The 20,924-nt window shown below is 66.1% G+C and overlaps 1 protein-coding gene across 3 annotated transcripts; it reads left to right on the top strand.

The window, feature by feature from the left end:
* Positions 1-1,755: 1,755 nt before the first annotated feature.
* On the top strand, positions 1,756-20,924 carry ARHGEF16 (Rho guanine nucleotide exchange factor 16). 3 transcript variants are annotated; one of them, XM_077151534.1, is made up of 16 exons: positions 1,808-1,862; positions 2,172-2,337; positions 8,996-9,584; positions 11,825-11,870; positions 12,488-12,645; positions 13,830-13,886; positions 14,093-14,253; positions 15,796-15,948; positions 16,309-16,438; positions 16,993-17,067; positions 17,277-17,369; positions 18,901-19,052; positions 19,328-19,516; positions 19,905-19,972; positions 20,116-20,217; positions 20,557-20,924. In XM_077151534.1, the coding sequence occupies exons 3-16, from the start codon at positions 9,015-9,017 to the stop codon at positions 20,694-20,696; spliced, it is 2,094 nt and encodes a 697-aa protein (XP_077007649.1). In that variant the 5' UTR covers positions 1,808-1,862; positions 2,172-2,337; positions 8,996-9,014; the 3' UTR covers positions 20,697-20,924. The 3 variants fall into 3 exon arrangements, with proteins under 3 accessions (XP_077007648.1, XP_077007650.1, XP_077007649.1); XM_077151533.1 differs by lacking the exon at positions 2,172-2,337 and having other exon boundaries at positions 1,756-1,862; XM_077151535.1 differs by lacking the exons at positions 2,172-2,337; positions 13,830-13,886 and having other exon boundaries at positions 1,756-1,862.

Below are 20,924 nucleotides of genomic sequence, written 5' to 3'. Positions count from 1 at the left end.
ATAATTAGATACCTATGAGTGAAAGGAGAAGGGAAAGCAGGAAGGAACAGGGGGCCTGCTGGAGCCGATGGAGGGCAAAGAGGAGAGAGGGGACATGTGTCAGCTTCTGCCAGGTTAAGCTGCTGTAGCAAACAAGTACCCACCCCACCCCGGGGCTCATGGCAACAGGGGGGCCCTGTGGCCCATGTCTTCCCTTTTGGGGCTGGGCTAAGGGAGGAGCAGGGCGTGGGGTGTGTTGTTTTCCTGTGGTGGCAAAGACCAGGAGAGCTGGCAGAAACACACACAATGGCCCCTAGAGTGCCCGCTGGGGTTCAGCTCACAGCTCAGAGTCCAGTGACCAAAAGAGCAGCATGTGACAGCGAAGGGGGGCAAGCACACAGGCAGTGCTGTCCTCCTCCCACTGAGTAGTGGTCAGGGGGGATGCAGGCTTCCCCAGGGGCCACTCCAGGTGTGGCAGAGGCTGGAGGTGGGCTGCAGCTGGCAGAGCCTGGTGGACAAGGGCGTGGTGAGCTCACAGGGAAGTTAAGTCCCTGGTGGAGGAGACCCCTGGGAGCCACGGGCAGTTCCTGAGCAGGAGCATGCTGTGAGGACGGCAACACTGCAGCCGCTCTGGGCTGATGTGGCAAGTTGGCCCAAGGGCGGTTGCAAGCAGACCTGGTGCAGCCCTCAGCACCTCCCACACCACCAGGGAGGCTTAGAGCTGAAACGTCCGATGTGGGGCTGCCTCACTCTCTGCCCCTCTCATCCCACTCCCCACACATATAACCCAGGAGCTCAGGAGCAGCTCACAGGTGTCTGGAAGGCCAGGCTCAGCCCAGGGCAGGATGGACAAGCACACTGCTTTCTGGCCTCAGTATCCTCATCTGTAAATTAGGACAAAGGTAACTCAACAATGCCATGCAGGGGCTGAAAGTGCTTTATCGGCTCCTGAGCTGCCCTTTAGCAGCCAAGCTGGAAAGAGCCCAAGCGTGGAAGGGGCTCTGAGAGAGAACAGTCCCGAAGGTGGGGCCGTCTCTGCAGCAGAGGTGACTTTGCAAACCTCAGGTTCCTCAGACACAGGACTGAGGGAGCTGCCATTGGCTGCAACTGAGCCTGGGTCACTCCTTCCTGGAAGGCTTCCTGGAGGAGGCAGCAATGGAGCCAGGCCTGGAAGGAAGACAGGAGTTGATCCATGCTGCCAGGGAAGCCCAGGCCATAAGCACACCACGCGCAGAAGCCCTGGGCAGTGGGAGCTAGTCTGTGTAGGTTTGGGGGGACAGGGGCAGGGTGGGCATGAAGAGAAAGGAACATGGTGGGGGGAACAGGGCCGGCACACGGGGCTGGTGGGGGACGCAAGGCTGGGTGCCCTAGGCAGTGGGGAAAGGGGTGAGCCTGGGGAGGGGAGCACGCAGGTGGGGCCGGGGCGGCACGGGGTGGCCTTGGGGAGCGGCAGGAGGCCGCTGGGGGTGGGGACGAGGGCTGGGGCGCGGCGTCGGGGTCAGGTGGGTCTGCGCCGCCTGCGGCCGGAATCGGGAGGAGCTGCAGGCCGGGACGGCGCGTCACGTGGGCGCGGCCAGCAGGTGGGGCGGGTGACGCCGGGGCCGGGCCAGGTGCGGCGGCGCCGGCAGCAGGTGTCCGGGGCCCGCGCCGCCTTCCCCCTGCCCTCGGGCCAGCGCCGCCCCTCCCCGCCGCCGTGTCAGGGTTCTCGGACCGGAGCCGCCCGGGGCCCCCTGCCCTGCCCGCCGGGGGCGCCCACCTGCCCGGGCTGCCCGCGCCGCCGCCTCCCGGCCGGGCGCACAGGAAGTGGGGGAGGCGGGGACAGGGAGGGCCGAGGAGAAGGCTGGACCGCCACCAACGCTGCTGCGCGTCGCACCGGCCCGAGGGTAAGTCCGGAACAGGGCAGGGCGGTTCTGGGCGCAGGGGCGGGGGGCGCCTTGCCTTTCACCCTCCTCCACGGTTCTGCTGCAGGCCGTGCGGTTCCCCTACAACCCTGTGCCCTCTCGGTGACCGCGGGCCAGGACGAGAGGCCCCAGGGGCACCCGGCCTCAGTGACCACTCCAGGAGCCCTCCCCAGCGGGGCTTGGGTTAGACATCAGCCAGAGGGGCTGGGGAAGGGCAGGGGGTCAGGAGGCTGAGCAAGGACCCTCCCAGGAGCGCCCCAGCCTGTGCCCCCCACCCCCTTGCATCTCAAGAGTTCAGTGGTCCCAAGAGTGAAGACCCGTCCCCAGCACACCAGCCTGGAGGGGCCCTGGGGGCAGGCGGCCGTGCTCCCCTCTGCAGCGCCAGCTGAGAAGGAGGTGGGAGGCCCCTGTTGCTCGCGGGGGGCGCCCTGGACCTGGCTTCTGTAACACTGAGCAGGTGAGCGTCCCTGCAGAGGATTTGGGGCAGTGCGTGGACCTCAGCTGAGGGGCCGAGAACCGATGCTGTCCTGTGCCCTTGGGGTGAAACACCTCAGCCCCCTAAGGCCAGGAGAGCTACCATCCCTGACCCTGGCACAGTGTACTCTGACCCCTAGGGCTTGGATTGGGTGGGGTGGTTAATCACACCCTGGCTCTGGGGAGCTAAGGTGACTCGCCTGACCGCTCTGTGCCTCAGTTTCCCCTCTTGTAGCGTGGGAATGGTAGGAGAGCCCACTTTGGGTTGGCGCGTCAGCCACTGCTGCGCTTCTGGGATAGACACACCGACGCGCCCCTGCCCTAGTGATGCCCACGTCCAGAGATAAGACCAGAGGGTCCCAGCCCCGACCTCAGCCCGCACGGAGCTGTGGGAGGTCCTGGGGGAGGAAGTGGTGGGAGCTGGCCAGCCCGGAGGGTTTCCTGAAAAAGGCTGAGGGCTCCCCCGCCCCCCCACCTGCCTGACCATCTGAGTTGGGGGGGAGGATCCCCAAGGGCCCTGGTTCTGCTGTTGGTCTCTGCCAGGAGACTGAAGCTGAAGGGGTGAAGGGGCGTGACGCGGCTCACGGGAGGGGACCCCACAGTTTGCTACCCCCTAAATGTGCAGACCGTGTTTGCAGGGTTGCAGCTGGGTCTGGGGCAGCCTCTCCTATGAGTTTGGATCTCAGAGTTTTAGTTTCGGTTTCTGGACGGCCTGGGCCACTGTGACACCGTGCTTGGCCGGCTGTGTGTTTGTGACAGTGCCCTTGTTTCCACCGCCCGCCCAGAGCCCTCGCGCACATGCCCATGTCCTGATTAGGGACCGAGGTTCAGGCTGGGTGGGTCCGGCCCTGCTCCACGGGGACCAGCACGCCAGGCCGGTCACGCTCCCTCCACACCTGGCTTCCTCCCGGTCAGGGGTCGGGGCGCCCTCCTTCTGGAAGCTTCGTGGGGGACAAGGAGGCGGCCAGTGGGAAGCACAGGGAGCATAACACCTGCATGCACCTAAGTAGGTGAACAGGGCTCACAGAAGCACACCTGTCCGGGATACCTGGGAGAGTATGGCTCTGATTCCCCATGGGTGCTTTCTGGGCATTGGGGTCTGGCCTGGGAGTGGGGGGCCGGTTCCCAGATGTCTGGACCCAGAGGCAGGAGCCTGGAGTAGCGTGGGGGCTGTGGGCACTGCGGGGGGCGGGTGCTGGCCACCCTGCCCGGCCAGAAGGTCTGCTTTACATCTGGCCAGCGCCGCTGCCCGGGGCTGCACAGGAGGCTTCCGTTCAGGTGGCGGTGGAGGGAGGGGTGCACCTTTGCCCCGCCGGAAGCTGGGCACGGCTGGGTGGGCCCCCTGCCCCCGCAGCGGAGGGCTGCCTCCAGTTGGTTCAGCCAGGGTTTCTCCAGCTCGGCGCTGTTGACATTCGGAGATGGAAGATTCTCAGTCATGGGGGCGGCCTGCACACTGGCCACACCCGCTGGGTGCCAGGAGCACAGCCCTCACTGTGTCTCTATCCACACCGCCGAGTGTCCCTGCAGGGCACAGTCGCCCCTGGTCATGAACCACTGGGCCAAGCCCCTAGCCGCCTTGCCTGCGGGGCCGTTTCCAGTCCAGACTCTGTCCCCGAGTGCCCACTGGGCCGGGATCCCAGGTCCGAGCTTGCCTGGACAGAACTGCCTGAAACCAGGGTGTCATTGTGGGGGAGTTTGCCCAAGATGAGATGGAGGTCTGGGGGGCCCACCCTGATGGAAGGGAGAGAGGTGCTGTGAGGACAGGGCCTGCTCAGGGCCTGCAGGGTCCAGAGCCGGGCATCCTAGGCACTGCAGGCCGAGGAGAGCAGCTGTGACCAGACCTGTCCAGGTGAGGCTGAGCCTCTGCCGGGGCGGAGGGACGCCGAGGGCAGGGCTGTGGGAGGGACCTGGGGTGCAGCGAGCCAGGGCCAGGCCACTGGGCTCAGGCTGAGCAGGCTGGCAGGTCCCTGAGGTGTCTCCAGACCTCACCTGGCTCAACCTGCTCCAGCTGCCGGGTCCTGGGTGCCCCTCCCCAGCCCTCCGTGCATGGAACCACCAGGGGTGAATGCTGTGGGTCACCCCAAGGTGGCTCAGAAAGGCCTGGAAGCCCCCTGAGGCCACTGGCCGGGCCCATATCCGCTCGCTGTTAAAAAATGCCCACGTGGGTCAGTCCCCCACACGGGAGACCAGGCTCTCTTAGGGGGGTGGGTCAGTGGCAAAATCAGAGGTGCTGATCTGGCAGTGTCATTCTTGAGCCCAACTCCATTTGTGAGACATGAACAGAAAATTGTCCCTGTCCTCACAGGGCCCCCAAGCTTGTGGGCAAGAGAGCACGCAGCTCTAGCTGTCACGTGTGTACTTGGAAGGGCTTCCTGGGAACCTCCCTTCTCAGGGGTTCTGGGGTGCTGTTGCTGGAGGGCAGGCACTCCCCTGTGCCCACGCTGGCACTACAGGGTGTCTGTTGCTGGAATGGGGTGCCCACATTAGCTGGGGGGCAGCTAAAGAAGGGGCCTCCATGCCCTTGCCTCCTCTCCTGTGCTGGCCCCCAGACTTTGGCTGCCAGGCATATGTGAGCCCCACAGGGAGGGACCTGGGAGAGGCTGAGCTGCAGGGACCAGAAGAGGGCTGCCAGGTGCAGACATGGTGGGGAGGGGTCCCAGAAACAGCCCACCAGGGAAGACGCGTGTGCTCCTGTGTGCACACATGTGCATGTGTTTGTACGTGTGCACCAGGCACATCTGCCTCCCGTCGGCGTAATGCTCCCTCCTAAACACAAGCAGATGACTGGGCCACCAGGGGGTTGAGGAACCCAGGAGACTGACCAGAAGGCCAGGACAGAAGAGGACACGGGCATGGAGGAACTGAGACAGCTGGTGAGCAGGAGTGATCATCATCGTCTGCGTTGAGAAGAAGTTGCCTCCATCAAACAAGAACAGGGTGCTACAAAAAAGGAACGAGGGAGCAAGGGCAAGCTCTTTGTATAATCGAGAAAATGGCAATAAACTGTTGGGGAAGTTGGAAGATGAAGCTGAGGAAATCTCCCACAGAGGATGACAAAGAATTGAGAAAGTAGGAGGAAAAAAAACAACAAGAAATTAAGGGATGATTCCAGAAGTTTCCATACTCAATGGGTACTCTGGAACGAGAGATCAGAGAAAACGGGGTAGAAGAAATTATCAGAAGCAAATAGACAAGACCTTGCAGACACAGGTGATGCCCCCTGCCACAGCGGGTCTGCGGAGGGCTGAGCAGATGTATGTGGACCAGAGACACATCCCCACGAGCCGTCGGAGAGCCCCGACCCTTCAGCAGGTTGAGTGGGGGCGGGGGGCCCACGGGGGACCCCAAGATTTTATCCATGGGGGAGAGACTAGAATGGTATCCCAGTCTCCCAGCAGTAATCAGCTAGCTGTCAGGGGAGGGCAGAAAAAAGGCATTTTCAGACAGTCGGTCAATTCCCTCGGAAAGGTGCTGGGATGCGCTTTGGGGCACCAGGAAGGAAAGCAAGAAAGAGGAGATGTGGGCACTGGAGGCCGAGCCCCAGCCCCACTACCCAGCGGGTAGTGCGGGGACCCAAGTCCTGTCCAGGCAAGAGGGAGGGCAGAGGGGTCTCTGGGGTAACGCGGAGCTGATGTGCCAAAACTGTGGAAAATGCTATCAAGAAGAACGTGTGGCAGCGATGTTAGGACACTTGGGGGAAATTAACAGGAGAAAAGCAAACCCATGAACGGAAAGGAAATTATTAACGACAGGAGGCGCAGCCTGGCATCCGGCTTGGCTGGGCGTGGCCGTGCTGCCACCAACACGCCCTGCGACCTCACTGTCCTGGGGGACACGGAGCAGCTGGGGGCTTGGGCAGGGTGAGGTGGGGGTACCTAAAGATAGCAGATTGAGGAATGGCCGGGGGTGCGTTCTTTAGAAACGGAGGGGACACTGAGGAGCCCCACGTGGTGGCCTCTGGGGACAGGGCAGTGTGGAGGGGCTGTTGGACTTTTGGAACTGACCACTTGGTTCCCTGATGCATGAACAATTAGAAGGGAGGAAGAAGCAATGGGTCCTGCTGTGACCACACCCCAAGGGCCCCCAAGGGCCTCTGCTCGGTCCTGGTTGTGCAGCGCCGGGGGCAGCTGCCCACACCCCTCAGATGGTACCCGCCCTCCTGTAGGTCCTGGGTCCCGTACCAGGGGGAGTGGGTGCCCCAAGCGTGCGGCTCCCAGACCCGTGGGTGTGGCCGCTCGGTTGGGGACAGAAGTCACGTGCCGCCATCACTCGTCCAGCAGGTTCCCCGTCTGGATGCCTTCCGACCCCAGAGCAGACTTTGCTCTCCTGCAGGGAGGGGCCGCCAGCCGGAGCCTCGGGCCCTGGCCCGGAGGTGGGGTGAGGACGGGTCAGAGCTGGGCAGGGATGGCCCGGGGCCCTGGGCAGGGAGGAGGGAGGCAGCCCAGGTGAGGGGTTCTGGACCCCCAGGGTGCTCTTTTGGGGGAAGGGGCAGGGAATCGGGCAGGCCCTTCTCTGCCGCCTGGTCTTTAGAGCAGTTCAGGTGCCTCTGAGGGCCACTGGTCCCGGTTAGAACAGAACAGTCCCTCCTGCAGCCCCCACTGCACCCCCGGCCACCTGCCCCGGGCTTCTTGCTTGGGGTGGTACAGATCTGAGTCTAAAATCAACCTCTTCTCACCGGGCCTGCATAGAATAAAGCTTCTAAGCTGGCATAGAAGCTTATTTGGGTGAGGGGCCCCCGTGGGGTGCGGCCTGTGGGGTCCTGAGCTGGCCTGCCCTGCCTGCAGCTTCCAGCTCGTGGGGGAGGCTCGGGTGGCCACCCCGCCCGTGGTCCTGGGATCTGGAATGTCTTGTGGAATGCATGGGCGGTCGTTGCGGGGGACAGTAACGCGTGGGGCTAGAGGCCGGGCCGCCTCCCCCGGGGCTGTGATCTGGGCCAGCCGTGCAGCCGGAGCTCGGGCCCTCCCGCGGGCAGCACCCAGGCTCAGAGCTGGACAAGAGTGTGTTTGGTTTGCTGAAGCTGCTGGGATGTGATATACCAGAAACGGACTGGTTTAACCCTGGGGATTTATCAGCTTACAGGTTTATAGCTCTAAGGCCGTGGAACTGTCCAGTTCAGGCACCAGCAGGACAAAGGCCCCTTTGGAGAGGGTGACCCTGAGCCCAGGCCCCCCGTCACATGGGCAGGCACACGGCAGCGTCCGCTGGCCCTGCTTGCCTGGGTTTTATTGCTTCAGTCTGGCCCCTCTGTCTGTGGCTTTTCTCCTAAACTTCTCTGGGTGCTTCTCTTGATTTCATTTCCTAGCCTCTGTGTGATTTACCCTCATAACGGGCTCCACCTTGAACCGGGTGGGTCACACGTCTATTGAAACCACCTAACCAGAAGGTCCTGCCTGCAGGAGCGGGTTGCATTTAAGAACACAATTTTCTGGGGTACATGCAGCTTCAAACTGCCAGAGTGTGGGAGGGTTCTTGGGGTGGGGGCCTGCCTGGGGATTCCTGGGCAGCTGGTGGTGAGCCCAGGAAGCCCCAAACGCCAGAGGTGGGTGCCCGTGAGGCCTGGACAGGCCCAGCCATCCCGGGGTCCCATGGCCTCAGCTGCAGTGTGGCCGAAGGTGCTTCAGTCAGCATAAACCAGCTCGGGCTGCAGGGACAAATAACCCATCAAGCGCTGCCCGTAAGACTTGCCCTGGCACTCCTTCCTCGCAGGTCAACTGTGGGACTCTGCACATCTCCATGGCAACCCTTCCCCAGTCCCTGCAGCCAGGACTGCACCCTGCCCAGAGGGTCAGGAGAGCTGCCCCTCCTAGGACTGGGGAGCGTAGGGGCCTGTTGGCCAATAGCACTTAGAGCAGCACCCATGCTGAGCTGCCAGGTGGGAGCTGGGTGAGGGTGGGGACCCGAGTGTGAGAGTTGAGGGGGCACGTGCTCTCCACTCAGCAGGCAGCGCCCAGGCCAGGCGGTGCTTGCCGGAGCTGTGGGCTCAGCAGGCTGAGCTCTGCTGACACCTCCCTGCCCCCTGTGAACCCCAACCCACGGGGCAGGGCCTCATGGCCAGCTCTCGGATGGGGGCCCAGCAAGGTGGGACAGGATTGTCAGGCACAATCTGAGCCCAGGACGGGGAAAACAGGAGTGAGATATAGACGGCAAGCCCTGGGGTGGCTGAGAAAAAGCCCTGGAACCAGCACATCCTGTGTGTGTGTCCGTGGGCAGGTCTGGACCGCTCTGTCTTCATTTGCAAAATAGGAGTCGGGTTCCGTGCCTTCCGGGGGCTGGCAAGGAGCTCGCCTACACCCAAGCAGAGCCAGTCGACCGGGTCCCCAGACCCACCCCTGCACTGTCACCCCCCACCCAACCTCAGGACTTTGTCCTCGATGGGTGGCCTGTCCCCCGCCCTTCTCAGAGAAGCCCCTCTACAGGGCAGGTGGAGAGCACCCGCAGCCCTCCCTGCCCCCTCGGCAGCTGTGCTGTTGTGGCTTGTGCCGATGTCCAGCCCTCCCCAGGCCACCATGACCGTCTGGGGTCAGAGAGGTGCATACAAGCAGCGGGCAGAGGCCAGGCGTACAGGGGGCAGCGGGGGCCACCAGACAGGGGTGAAGGAGAGAGGCCCCCTGTGCTGCCCTCACCACCCCTTCCCTCCCCAGGGCCCTGCTGCTGCCCAGGATGTCCCAGCGGCACTCGGACAGCTCCTTGGATGAGAAACTTCTGAAAGCCCGCTTCCACGCGGAGCTGCGGCTCGACACGGACGGGAACCCCGCGTCCGGGCTGCCGATGGTTCGGAGCTCCCTGGGGGCCCGGGACGATGCCGCCTTCCAGCCCGGGACTGCGCTGCGGCCGGCACCGGACCGCCAGGAGCTGCGGCCCGTGGTCCTGAGCACGCAGAGCGCGGCCGCCCGCAAGCTGGGCACGCAGCAGGTCATCCCCCGCAGCCTGGCCGTGGCCAGCAGGGCGAAGGCACCTGCCCGCCACCAGAGCTTCGGAGCGGCCATGCTCAGCAAGGAGGCTGCCCGGCGGGACCCACAGCTCCGCCCGGCCCCCAGCTTCTCCCTGGATGACATGGACGTGGACGTGGGCTCCGAGGGGCTGCTGAGGCGGAACCTGCGGAACCAGTCCTACCGGGCGGCCATGAAGGGCCCAGGGGTGCCGGGCGACATGGCCCAGCTCAGCCCCAGGCTGCAGACCTTGGCCGAGGGGCCCGGCCAGCCGGCTGCTCGGGGCCCGGTCAAAAACAAGGTAGGGGCCTGGAGGGGGCTGGGCTTCTAGGATCTAGAGAGCCGTAGGCAGGGGCGGCCGGGCCATCCGCCATGGCTGTGTTCTTCCTTGCAGCAGCTGCTGTTTAGTGAGCACCTGCTGTATGCAGGTGCTGGCTTGGTTTGTTCCCATTTCACCCGACAGCCAGGCCGAGCACTGAGTGCCCATGTCCCCGTGTCGGGGGCAGGCAGCTGAGGCTCAGGCAGTTGTGGACATCCTCTCCAAGGCCCCTCCACGCCGAACTCCCCTCGCCCAGCCACAGGGAGAGCAGAGTCAGGCTTTACCTCAGGGTGTGACCAGCCCCTCTCTCTGCTGGCCTGTGGCTTGACAGGTTATGGACAGTCTCAGTTGCAGGGGGCTCAAGTTGCCCGGTGGATGGCAGCAGGGCAGTCAGGCAGTGGGCAGCTGCACAGCCGGGCCTCAGTGGGCAGTATCCCTTGGCCTGGCACGGCGTGGAGGCACCTGCAGCCTGGGCTACGGATGGCCTCTGCCCTCTGAGCAGCTGAACTCCTAGGCCTGGTGGCGGGACCTGGCCTTTGATGCAGCCACTGAGCTGAAGGGACGGGTTCTGAAGACCTGCTTTTCTGCCATGGTCCCCCTGTGGGCCTGGGCTCGGGCCAGCAGGGAGGGGGAGGCAGGAGGCAGCCAAGGGAGCAGGAGCACGTCCAGCCCAGGGGATCTTCTTGCATTGGGTTCCTGCTCAGGCTTGTCCCCAAAGTGGCCCTGGCACATGGATTCCTTGATAGAAGGCCTGGGGGGCTTTACTGCCCTGTGGGCTTGGGCAGTCCCAAGCCTTTTGAGCCCAGCCTGGCCATAGCAGCTGTCCAGTTTGGTGTCCTCAGGAGAAGGAACATGGCCATGGGTGCCAAGGGCCACGCACGGGGGGCACCAGGTCCCTGTGCATTATTACCACCCGGTTCCACCTCTGCTCTCAGGCACAGCTCTACGTGGCTGCTGCAGCTGTGGCCTCTGAGAAGGACGTCCTCAGGAGGACAGCACGCAGTGGGGAGGGTCCTGGCCACGCTAAGCTGTGGGTGTTCTGGCCAAGAGGGGCCCCAGGCACCCAGACCAGCCACCATCCTTGGCCCAGAACCCCAGAACTCCCCTGGTTTGGGTGGGTGGGACATAGTGTCTCCCACATGCCGACCTGAGATGCCAGACCCACACCTGGCACTGGGCAGTCTGCCGCGGTTTCTGCACCCTAGGGGAGGGGTGGCCCCCACGGCCCCCCAGGGGGGCCTGCAGGACCCCCCATGCTCACTGCTGATCTGAGCCCTCAGTAAACACTTCCTGGGCCCTGAGAAGTGCCAGGGTGGACCCAGAGGGCACAGTCCCTGCACGGGTCATTGGGGGTCACACAGCAGGACAGTGGGGGGCTGCCGAGGGCTGGGTTTGAGCAGCTCGGGGAGCACAATGGAGGGGCTGCTGAGGGCCTCGGGGTTCAAGCAGAGGCTCAAAGAAAGGGCGGGGCTGGGGGGAGAAGGGACTGGGTGAGGGGTGGGGCACCTGAGGAGCTGTGGTGGGGTGCTGGGGGCACCTCAGGGCACAGGGGCGTGGGCTGGGACCAGGTGCAGCTGCGAGCGCCTCGTGTCCCAGACCAGCAGGGGAGCTTTCAGGCCCCAACTCGTCCCCACACACCAGCCCTGGCTATTCTAGGAGCAGCACACCTGGGAGTCGGGGAGCCGGTGGCTCAGCCAGGAAGGCGGGCTGGGCCCAGCGGCTAGAGGGGCCTAGGCAGGAGCAGGGACCAGTCCTCCCCAGAGCCCTGCTGGCCCCACAACCCCCGCCCTCCCGCCATCCCGCCCTTCAGCCAGTAGCGGCTAAGCACTCACTGCAAAGTAACTAGCCCCCTGCCTTCCTAGGCCCCACTTCATGGGACCCCTGCAGCCCCGGCTCCCACCCCTCTCCCAGGTATACCGTCCCACCTTGGGCTTCCCTCCAGGCTCACTTGCAGCTCCCGGGCCCCACAGCCCACTTTCCTGAGCATGCCTCTCATGGAGGCCAACCCAACCTCCTCCCCCAGGCAGCCCTCCTGGACCAGCCCACTGCCAGTCCCCTACTCCTGCCGGCTCTAAGCCATAGCCTACCCCTGCCCACCCCCAGCCCGGAGTCCTTTGTGGAGCCAATGTTTGCAGTGTTCGGGGGCCCTCCGGGGTGGAGGAAGTTGCTGTGAGTCTGCACCACCGCTGACCTGTGGTGGTTCTGTGTCTCGTTCCCTGCAGAGGACACTGGGCCGGAAGCGCCTGCACAAGGGTTCCTTCAAGGACGGTGAGTGTGGCTGCAGGAGGGGCCGGTGCCTGGGGGAGGGGCCGCCCTGTTCTGACAGGCCGAGACGGCTCTGGAGAGGCCCCTACTGACTCCCTCCTGTGCAGTCCCAGGGCAGGCTCGGACAGAGCCCCTGCCTTCCTCTGGGATCTGCTCTCTGGCCCCCGGTGGGTGCCCCTGGAGCCCAGAGGGAAGAAGTCACCCACTCCCAGGCCACGTGCCTCACCTGCAACCCTAGGGGCCTAGGGGGTCTGGGCTGGGGGCTCAGGACGGGTTGGGAGACAGCTAGTGTGATTCAGCCTGTGGAGGGGTGGGTAGTGGCTGGACCCCCCGGGAGAGGTTGAACCCAGGTGCCCACCCAGCCCGGGTCGAGCCCCCACAGGGGCCTGAGGGTGGCTGGGGCCTGCCTTGGTCCCAAGGCTCAGGGAGGTGCTTGCCCCCTGGGGAGGGCCCAGCTCCTCCGCCCACACTAGGAAACCTTGTGGACAGACTGTGGCAAAGCCTGGCAATCTTGGGGGACGTGCCCGTGGTCTGCCCTCCGCCAAGGGCAGCCTGCTCGGGGGTCCTGGGGGGCTCGGCTATGACCCCCAGGCCTGGGGTTGATGCTGCCCTCCCTGCAGACCCCCGGTTGTACCAGGAGATCCGCGAGCGCGGCCTCAACACCAGCCATGAGTCTGACGATGATATGCTCGAGGACCCCCGGGACTCCCGGCTGGCGGACGCCATTGTGGTGAAGAGCTACCGGCCCACTCAGGCCACCTGGAGCCAGCTCCCCGAGGTAGGTGGCCTCCAGGGCTCTTCCTGGGGCCAGGTCTGCCTTGGTGCTGCACCTCGGGGAGGAGCAGCTGGGGGTGCGGGCAGGGGATCGGGGTGCAGGGGTGGCCCAGGCCTCCTCTGTCCTGGCCAGCACTGCTGGGTCAGGGCCCTGAGGCTCGGGCACCGCAGCCACCCACACACTTGCTGCCTGTGGGACCAGCGTGCCCGTCCTGCCGTGTGGGGCCGTGGAGAAGGCGCGTGGATGGAGCCCGGGCTATGTGCACAGGCCTGGCCGGGGGCGGCTGTCCCACCCCGGGGGGCTCAGGGCAGAGGGAAAGGCCCTGCCCAGGGAAGGCCGTGGGTGATTTCTGGGCTGACGGCCCGCGGCATCTGCGGTGTAGATGGGCTCTTTGTCGGCTGCCCACGGCTGGAGGGGTCGTGCTCTGTGCCCGCCTCCCCTGCTCCCCACTTCTGCACCCCCGGGCCTGCCTGGGAGGGACCAGCAGGGGGCAGTGGGGAGGCCTCAGGGGTGCAGCCAGCCTGGTGGGTGGAGAGGCCGGAAGAGCACGCCTGTTTCCACCTTTGAGCGTCAGCCCCAGCCAGCACTCGGTGTGGGGTCTCTTCCCCAGTTCTTGAGTGGGGTCCATGCACCCACGCCCCGGGAGGGCTGCGGGGTGTCTGGGCTCTGCCTGCTCGTGCTCGGGGTACTCAGCTCGTCCTGGGCTGGAGGAGGGGACCCGAGAGGTTGGGTCCCTGCAGAGGGGTTCCCCTGGCAGTGGGGCAGGCCGGCTCAGCAGTGGAAGCACCTTGTGGAGAGGCTGCCTGCCCCGTGCTGGGTCCCGGGGGTGGGGGCTGGGCCAGGCAGCATCGCCCTGTCCCTCTCAGGAGGTTGGGGGCTGACCCCTGGGCTGGGCCCCTGCACTGCCCCCTCAAGATTCCCTGGGTGGGTTCTTGCATCCGTCTGACCCTCGAGGCAGAGCTGTGGGACCAGGGCCCTGCCCCGCCTTTCCCTGTGGCTGTGCCAAGACCCTGCGAAAGCCATACACGGGCCAGGGGCTGTGGAGAGGAGGGACGTGGAGACGGGGCCGAGCAGAGACGGGCCAGCCTGGCTGTGGGCAGCTCTGGGCCTCTCTGCTCCCTGTGGGTGTTGGGGCAGGTGGAGGAGGCCAGTGTTTGGCTCCAGTCCCCGGGATGTGCTGTCCTCAGGTGGTGGAGTCCGGCCTCTTGGACCAGCTGCCCGCGGAGGAGCGCAAGAGGCAGGAGGTGAGGGCGACCATGGCCCAGGTGGTGGTGGGGACCACACCATACCGGGGGGCAGCTGAGAGGCTGGCTGTGGGGACATCGCCCACTCGGTGGGTGCCCCCCAGGCCAGGCCAGTGATGGCGGCTGGCCATTGTGGGGTTGGCCCCGTGCCGGCCCTGTCAGAGCCGTTACCCTCGCCCCCCACGTCCCTCTCTCTTGCCCCCCAGGCCATGTTTGAGATCCTGACCTCGGAGTTCTCCTACCTGCACAGCCTGGGCGTCCTGGAGACCGAGTTCCTGCAGTCCCCGGAGCTGCGGGCGTCCATGACACAGACGGACCACCACCATCTCTTCTCCAACATCCTGGACGTGCAGGGGGCCAGCCGGCGGTGAGGCGCACCCTGCTTCTCTGGCCCCCCTCCTGACCACGCTCGAGATCGGGGCGCCCCTGGGCAAGGGCTGGTGGGAGGGAGGGTGTGAGCCTCCCAGGGTCCGAGGGCTGAGCTGCCACCCTGGGGGCCCCTCCCCTGGCCTTTCTTGAAAAGTGGCCAGCCCCACGGGGCGGGGTTGGGGGGTGTTGAGGCTGTGCACGGGCGGGGGGGCGGCCTCAGGTTGCAGCCCCGGTCATGTTCTGCCGGGCGGTGTCCAGTGCCCGGCCCCGGGCTGCAGTGGCTCTGCCGCAGGTGCAGGGGTGCCAGGAAGGGTGGGTGTGGGGCGAGGCATAAGCAGACCCCTGTTGGGGGGAGGCCAGCCCTGCTTTGCTTGGCACTGCGGAGCCCCCCAGCACCATTGGCCTGAGCTTCGGCCTCCAGGGTGACCAAAGGGCTGGTACCCGGCACCCCTCATGCCAGCTCATGGCGGTGCTGGGGAGCAGGGGCTGCGGGCAGTTTCTGATGTGCTCTGTCGATCCCCACCCAAGAATCTGCTTCCTGTGGTGCCCTCCCTGTGGAAACTTCCAGGCCATGGGGAGTGGGGGTCCTGTCCCCAGAAGCAGAAGTTTCCCTTAAATCCAGCAGCCGGCCGTGGCACGCCCAAACCTCCTGCCCAGCCCTGACCCTTGGCTGTACATCCCCCGTGGCCCTTCTCGGCCTCTCGGAACTCAGCAGGGCCTCACACTGGTCACCACTGTCCTGCTGCAGCAGCTCCGGCCTCCTCCCTCACGGAGCTCCCACCAGTCCCAGGCACTGGGGGTCACAGCTCATCGCTAGCCTGCCCAACCTTTTCAGGCCCTGAGAAATTCACGAGTCGCCCATTTGGGGTGCTGACTGGCTGGGCCGGGTGTCCATCTTGAGGCAGGCACCCACCTTCCCTGGGCCTCAGTTTCCCCTTCAGCAAGACCCTGGGCTGGTCAGAGGTGTGCAGGGGCTCCTTGGTTCTGACCACATCCCAGGAAAGCTAGTGGGAGGTGGAGCTTCCAGTGGCGACCCCCCATCTGGGGCTCCCCATCTGCCATGCCCACCGGGATGGGTGCCAAAGTCCCGCAGGAAGGGGGCTCACCCCTAGCCCACAGTCACTGTCTCTGTGTCCTGGGGGCCGCAACAAGGCACTGCAGGCCAGGCGGGGCATTGGCACCCTGGCTGAGCTGCAGCTGTCAGAGCACTGCCTCTGCCTTCTCGCGGCCCGCACTTTCCCCTGGCCCCCGCCTCCCACGGCCCCCACTGTGTGGGTGTCCTCTGTGCATCTCCTCTTTTTATGAGGCCCCCAGGCATGTCGGGTCAGGCCCCTGCTCAGCATGGCAACGTCTTACTAATGCGTCTGCAGGGCCCCTATTTCTGCAGAGCCCTGCACCCCTTGTTTCCGGGATGAGTCCTGGCTTATCCTGGGGGTCTCCCTGGGGCCCGTCCACCTTGGGGAGGCACAGCCGCTGCCAGGACCGCTGTGCATGCGTGGGGGGGGGCGCCTGGAACACTGCCTCACCCCGCCCCCCAAAGGTTCTTCGAGGCCCTGGAGCAGAGGTATAAGGAGCAGCTGTGCGTGGAGGACGTCAGCGACATCCTGGAGGAGCACGCCCAGAGCCACTTCCAGCCCTACATTGCCTACTGCTCCAATGAGGTCTACCAGCAGCGCACCCTGCAGAAGCTGCTGTGAGGGCCGCAGGCAGGGAGGGGCCAGGCCATAGGGAGGGAGGGAGGGGCCAGGCCATAGGGAGGGAGGGAGGGGCCAGGCCATAGGGAGGGAGGGAGGGGCCAGGCCACGGGGAGGGGAGGGGCCAGGCAATGGGGAGGGAGGGGCCAGGCCTCGGGGAGGGAGGGGCCAGGCCACGGGGAGGGGAGGGGCCAGGCCTCGGGGAGGGAGGGGCCAGGCAATGGGGAGGGTGGGGCCAGGCCACGGAGAGTAGAGAGAGTCAGGCCACAGGGGAGGGGCTCCGGCCACCGGGAGGGAGGGGGCTTAGCCAGGGGGGAGAGGAGGAGGCCGGGCCGCGTCCTGAGGCCTGGCCTCCGCAGGAAGAGCAGCGCGGCCTTCCGTGAGGCCCTGCGGGAGATCGAGAAGCGTCCGGCGTGCGGTGCCCTGCCCCTGCTGTCCTTCCTGATCTTGCCAATGCAGAGGGTCACGCGGCTGCCCCTCCTGGTGGATGTGAGTGCACGGCCAGCCCTCCGGGGACCCGCTCGGGTCAGGCCTGCCATCGTCACTCTGATGATGAGGGTGGCGAGTGGGAGAGGTTTTAACACCACCTAATTGGTCGCCGCAGTCGCGACCTGCCAGCGTGCCATCCAGCCCCGGGCTCGCCCCTGTGGCGGTCCTCCCCCAGGCCCCTAGTGGCCCTGGCCATCAAGTTCAGTCCCCGGCCGCGGGTGAAAGGCTCGCAGAGTGGGTGCTGTGTCCCAGGGGGCAGGGGGCTGTGAGGGCCCAGCCGTTCCCCAGGCCAGGCAGAAAGGGCCAGGGACGGGAAGGGGGGTGCCCCGCGTTGGGTGTGAGCTCCAGGCAGCCCCCACCCCAGACTGGCCTGACTCGCCCAGAGTCCGAGGCGGCTGTTTTGGGAGCTGGGGGTAGCAGGCTCTGGGGGCCGCCTCTCAGACCCCGGCAGCCCCTCAGGGTGGCTCCGTCCCCAGAGTGCTCTGGTCTGGCCGGTCTCTGGGCCCGGGGCAGCCAAGGGCAGTGGGGAACTCGAGTGTGGTGCTTCCCTCCAGACGCTCTGCCTCAAGACCCAGGGCCACCCCGAGAGGTGCAAGGCTGCCAGCTGCGCCCTGAAGGCTGTCAGCAAGGTGAGGGGGTCTGGCGGGGAGGCAGCACCCCAGCCCAGCCCTGAGCACCGACCCCGCCCCGTCACCCCAGCCCCGAGGGCCTGAGGCCGGGGTGGGCAGGGTCTCAGATTCTCCACCTCATGCTTTAAGGGTATGGATGGGGAAACTGAGGCCCTGAGCCAGGGGAGTGTGGGGGGAAGCAGGCTCTGCTTACGCGTGTGTGCCCACAGCTGGTGAAGCAGTGCAACGAGGGGGCTCACAGAATGGCGCGCACAGAGCAGCTGTGCACACTGCACACGCAGCTGGACTTCAGCAAGGTCAAGGTGAGTGGCCACACCTGAGACGCACACCCACTTCCAGCCCAAGGTTGAAGGTCATGCTCTTGGCACATGAGCCCTGGGGGGGGCCCGCCCTGCCCAGGACACCTCCCCAGGCAGCCCTGCCTGCTCCCTTGGTCTCCGCAAACCTGGCCTCCCAGTCTGGGGTTCACCCCCACCCCCAGCCTGCACAGGTTCAGGGGCCCAGCACTGCGGCTGGGCCTGGGGGTCCCTCATTGCAGCCCAGGTTGCCATGGGCAGTCTTTGTCCCAGGACCGCAGGGTAGTGGGCAGGCCCTGGGCCAGAGTGGACCAGCTGTGGGGGCCCGGGTGGCAGATCTGTCCCAAGCTGGGGCTCCCTGCCTGCCTGTTGGGGAGAGGGCACAGCTGGGCCTGAACAGTGGGCAGAGTGGCCCCCCCCAGGGCCAGCCTGGGTTCAAGGATCCCCAGGAGGCCAGGACTGGTCCTTGGATTCTGGGGGGTGGGGGTGAAATATCTCCCCACAGGGCCTGGGTGGCCCTAGAACGCCCTAAGCAGGCAGGGCTCAGGCCACTGAGTCCTGAGGTTACAGGCCACCCTGGGTCAGGGCCATGGAGTAGCGGAGAGCAGGACTCAGAAGTGCTAGCAAGGAGCGGTGGCACCTTAGGCATATCAGGGCAGGCTTCCTGGAGGAGGCAGCCAGGGTGGTGCCAGCCCTGCTGCCATTGGCTGAGTCCGAAGCCTGAGCCAGGTAATCCACTCAGCTATGGGGGCCCTGCTTGGCCCCCTAAACTGTCTTGAAGCTGGTGTTGAAGGTGGGATTTGGGGCTGGGGTACCGCTGATCAGGCGGCAAGGGGCACAGGCCTGCAGGCAGGAGGGGCAGGAGCTCAGAGTCCCCAGAAGGGGCAAAGGGGCTTCTGCTCACCATGGCCTTGTCAGCACCCCTCGGCCCTCCTTGCCTGCCCAGCCTGTCCTTGGGTCTCTGGAGGGCGAGTAAGCTCAGTTTGCAAACCAAGGGTCAGGAAAGGCTGTTGGACTCTAGAGGGCAGTCGGTGCACAGACGCTCTCCACAGTTGACGCACGAAAGCCAAGTTGCATGTCCTCTCGCTGCACCGGCCTCTGCGGGTGCGGCCCTGGGGGCTTCTCCAGCCCGGGTCTGCGGCGTCCCTTCACTGCCCAGCTCGGGCGGAGGGCACGGAGTGCACCCAGTAAACGGACCCCTGTCTGGGGCTGCTGGGCCGGATTGCGCCTGTCCTGGTGGAGGGCAGGGCCGTGAGGGCCGTGGGCACTGAATGGCCCTTTGTTGGAGGCCCAGATGCTGTGGCATCTCCTGCTCTGTCCAAGCCCTGGGCTGCGGCCAGGTCACCTGGCTCTCTTGGGACGTGTCCTGCTGGGCCGCCTGTCCTTTAGGACCTCCCTGGAGGAGATCTGGTCACCACTGTGTCTCCTCGGTTCCTCCTCCTGGTCCCACCCCAGGGCACGTGCTCACCTTCCTGGGCCCCTCATCTCTCCCCGAGTTCCCTCCAAGGCACCTGCTCACCTCCCCGTCTCCTCCCAGTCCCTCCCCCTGATCTCGGCCTCCCGGTGGCTGCTGAAGCGTGGGGAGCTTACCCTGATGGAGGACACGGGGCTTTTCCGGAAAATCGCCAGCCGGCCTACCTGCTATCTGTTCCTATTCAACGACGTCCTGGTTGTCACGAAGAAGAAGAGGTGGGAGTGGCCGTGAGCCCCATTGAGGGGAGTGGCCCGGGGGAACCAGCCCTCAGCCCCCTCGGACATCGGGCGGGGGGTGCACGGCGGAGCCCCCGTCCTTCTGTCTGTCCCCTGCAGCAGCCACACCCTGCTGCCCGGGACCCACAGCCCCCCTCGCCGGCCACCTGGGTGACCAGAGCCCTGGGATCCAAGTGACCCCAGCGGCCATGGAGGGAGCAGTGGGTGCTGGGCTGGGCTGGCCTCAGCCCAGCCCCACCGCCCATGCCCTGCAGCGAGGACAGCTATGTGGTGCAGGATTACGCGCAGACGGAGCACATCGAGGTCGGCAAGGTGGAGCCCTCGGAGCTGCCCCCGTCGGGTGGCGGGAACCGCGGCTCATCCGTGCCCCACCTGTTCCGTGTGACGATGCTGCACAACAGCGAGGGCCGCCTGCAGCACCTGCTGCTCTCCTCCGACACCGCGTAAGGCTCCGCGGTCCAAGGCCTGCGGGGCGGGGCGCCCATCACAAGCACCTGCTGCATCCCGGGGTGCTGTGCTGGTGTAGGGGGACCACAGCCCAGCCAGCCCAGTCTCGTGGTGTTTGCAGTGGGAGGTGGGGGGCGGCCCTGAGCAGGGACTGAACGACACCCCTGTGTTGAGGGAGTGGAAAACCCACTGAGGGTGGGATGCTCGCCACTGCCCCGGGCTCTCCCAGGGGGGTGCAGGGGACCCTCCGTGGGCAGTGGCCAAGCCTGTGGCTGCAGGGACACCCCACCATCCACGTACCGGCCACGCGGGCCTGCCTCAGGTCACCCAGCGGAAGCACCTGGGGCAGGGTGGCCTCAGGCCTCACGCACTCTCTGTCCGCAGGAGTGACCGCGCCCGGTGGATCACAGCGCTCGGACACAGGGAGAGGCAGGGCCCGGCCAACAAGGGTGGTGAGTGCGGGGCGCGGGGCGGAGGGGAGAGGTGCCATCTGACCCACTGTCCTCAGCAGGGCCGGGGTGCCGGGGAGCTGCCGAGAATGTGCTGGGCCCCTCCCTGGGCGGCCCTGGTGCTGACGCCCCCCCCGCCCCCCCAGATCTTCTCCAGGTGGAGGTCACCAAGGCCTACTTCGCCAAGCAGGCGGATGAGGTGACGCTGCAGCAGGCGGACGTGGTCCTCGTGCTGGAGCAGGAGGATGGTGAGTGCGGCCCGGGGCTGCGGGGTTGGTGCCCCAGACAGGCACGGAAGGGCTGCCGGGGTCCCCGGCACGCATCCACGGGGCACACCTGCTGCTCCCCAGGGCACCCCCCCAGCCTGGCCCCAGCGCGCCTGCGCAGGGTGGGCCGTGGCCTGGGGCCCCTGTGACCCTGGAGGAGACTGCACCCCTCCACCAGTCTCTCCCCCGGGCAAGTTGCCAAGAGTCGTTGGGTCAGGATCCCAGGGGCCTGGGGGGCCGATGCCCAGGCCACTCCTGGGTGCCCGCGCCCCCACCTGTCACCCCCCACCTCTCACCTGTGCCCCCCCACCTCTGGCCCAGGCTGGCTCTATGGCGAGCGGCTGCAGGACGGAGAGACGGGCTGGTTCCCCGAGGACTTTGCCCGGCCCATCACCAGCCGCGGCGCCATGGAAGGCAACGTGCGGAGGCTGGAGCGGCTGCGGGTGGAGACGGACGTGTAGCCAGCTCAGCTGGGCGCGCGGAGACGCCGGGTGGCGGGAGGGGTAGCTCCACCCATGGGCCAGCACGTGCTGAGCCCGGGCCCAGGAGCGTGGCCAGCTTGGCCCTTCCTGGATGGTCCCAGGTCTTCCAAGGCCCCGTGGGCTGCAGCCCCGGCTCAGACGCTTCAGGGCAGGAAGAGGAACACACGCCTTCCGGGGAACCACGTTCAGGCAGGCTGGCCGCAGACA

The sequence above is a fragment of the Tamandua tetradactyla genome, chromosome 2, assembly GCF_023851605.1.
Source record: "Tamandua tetradactyla isolate mTamTet1 chromosome 2, mTamTet1.pri, whole genome shotgun sequence".
Lineage (NCBI taxonomy): Eukaryota > Metazoa > Chordata > Mammalia > Pilosa > Myrmecophagidae > Tamandua > Tamandua tetradactyla.
The sequence above is the reverse complement of the archived record's forward strand: the minus strand, read 5'-3'. Positions and strand labels throughout refer to the sequence as shown.

Coding starts and splice junctions, on each gene's coding strand:
- ARHGEF16 (XM_077151533.1), top strand. CDS start 9,015: ATGTCCCAGCGGCACTCGGACAGCTCCTTGGATGAGAAACTTCTGAAA. Junction 11,871..12,487: donor CAAGGGTTCCTTCAAGGACG/GTGAGTGTGGCT, acceptor CCCTCCCTGCAG/ACCCCCGGTTGTACCAGGAG. Junction 19,053..19,327: donor GTTGTCACGAAGAAGAAGAG/GTGGGAGTGGCC, acceptor CATGCCCTGCAG/CGAGGACAGCTATGTGGTGC.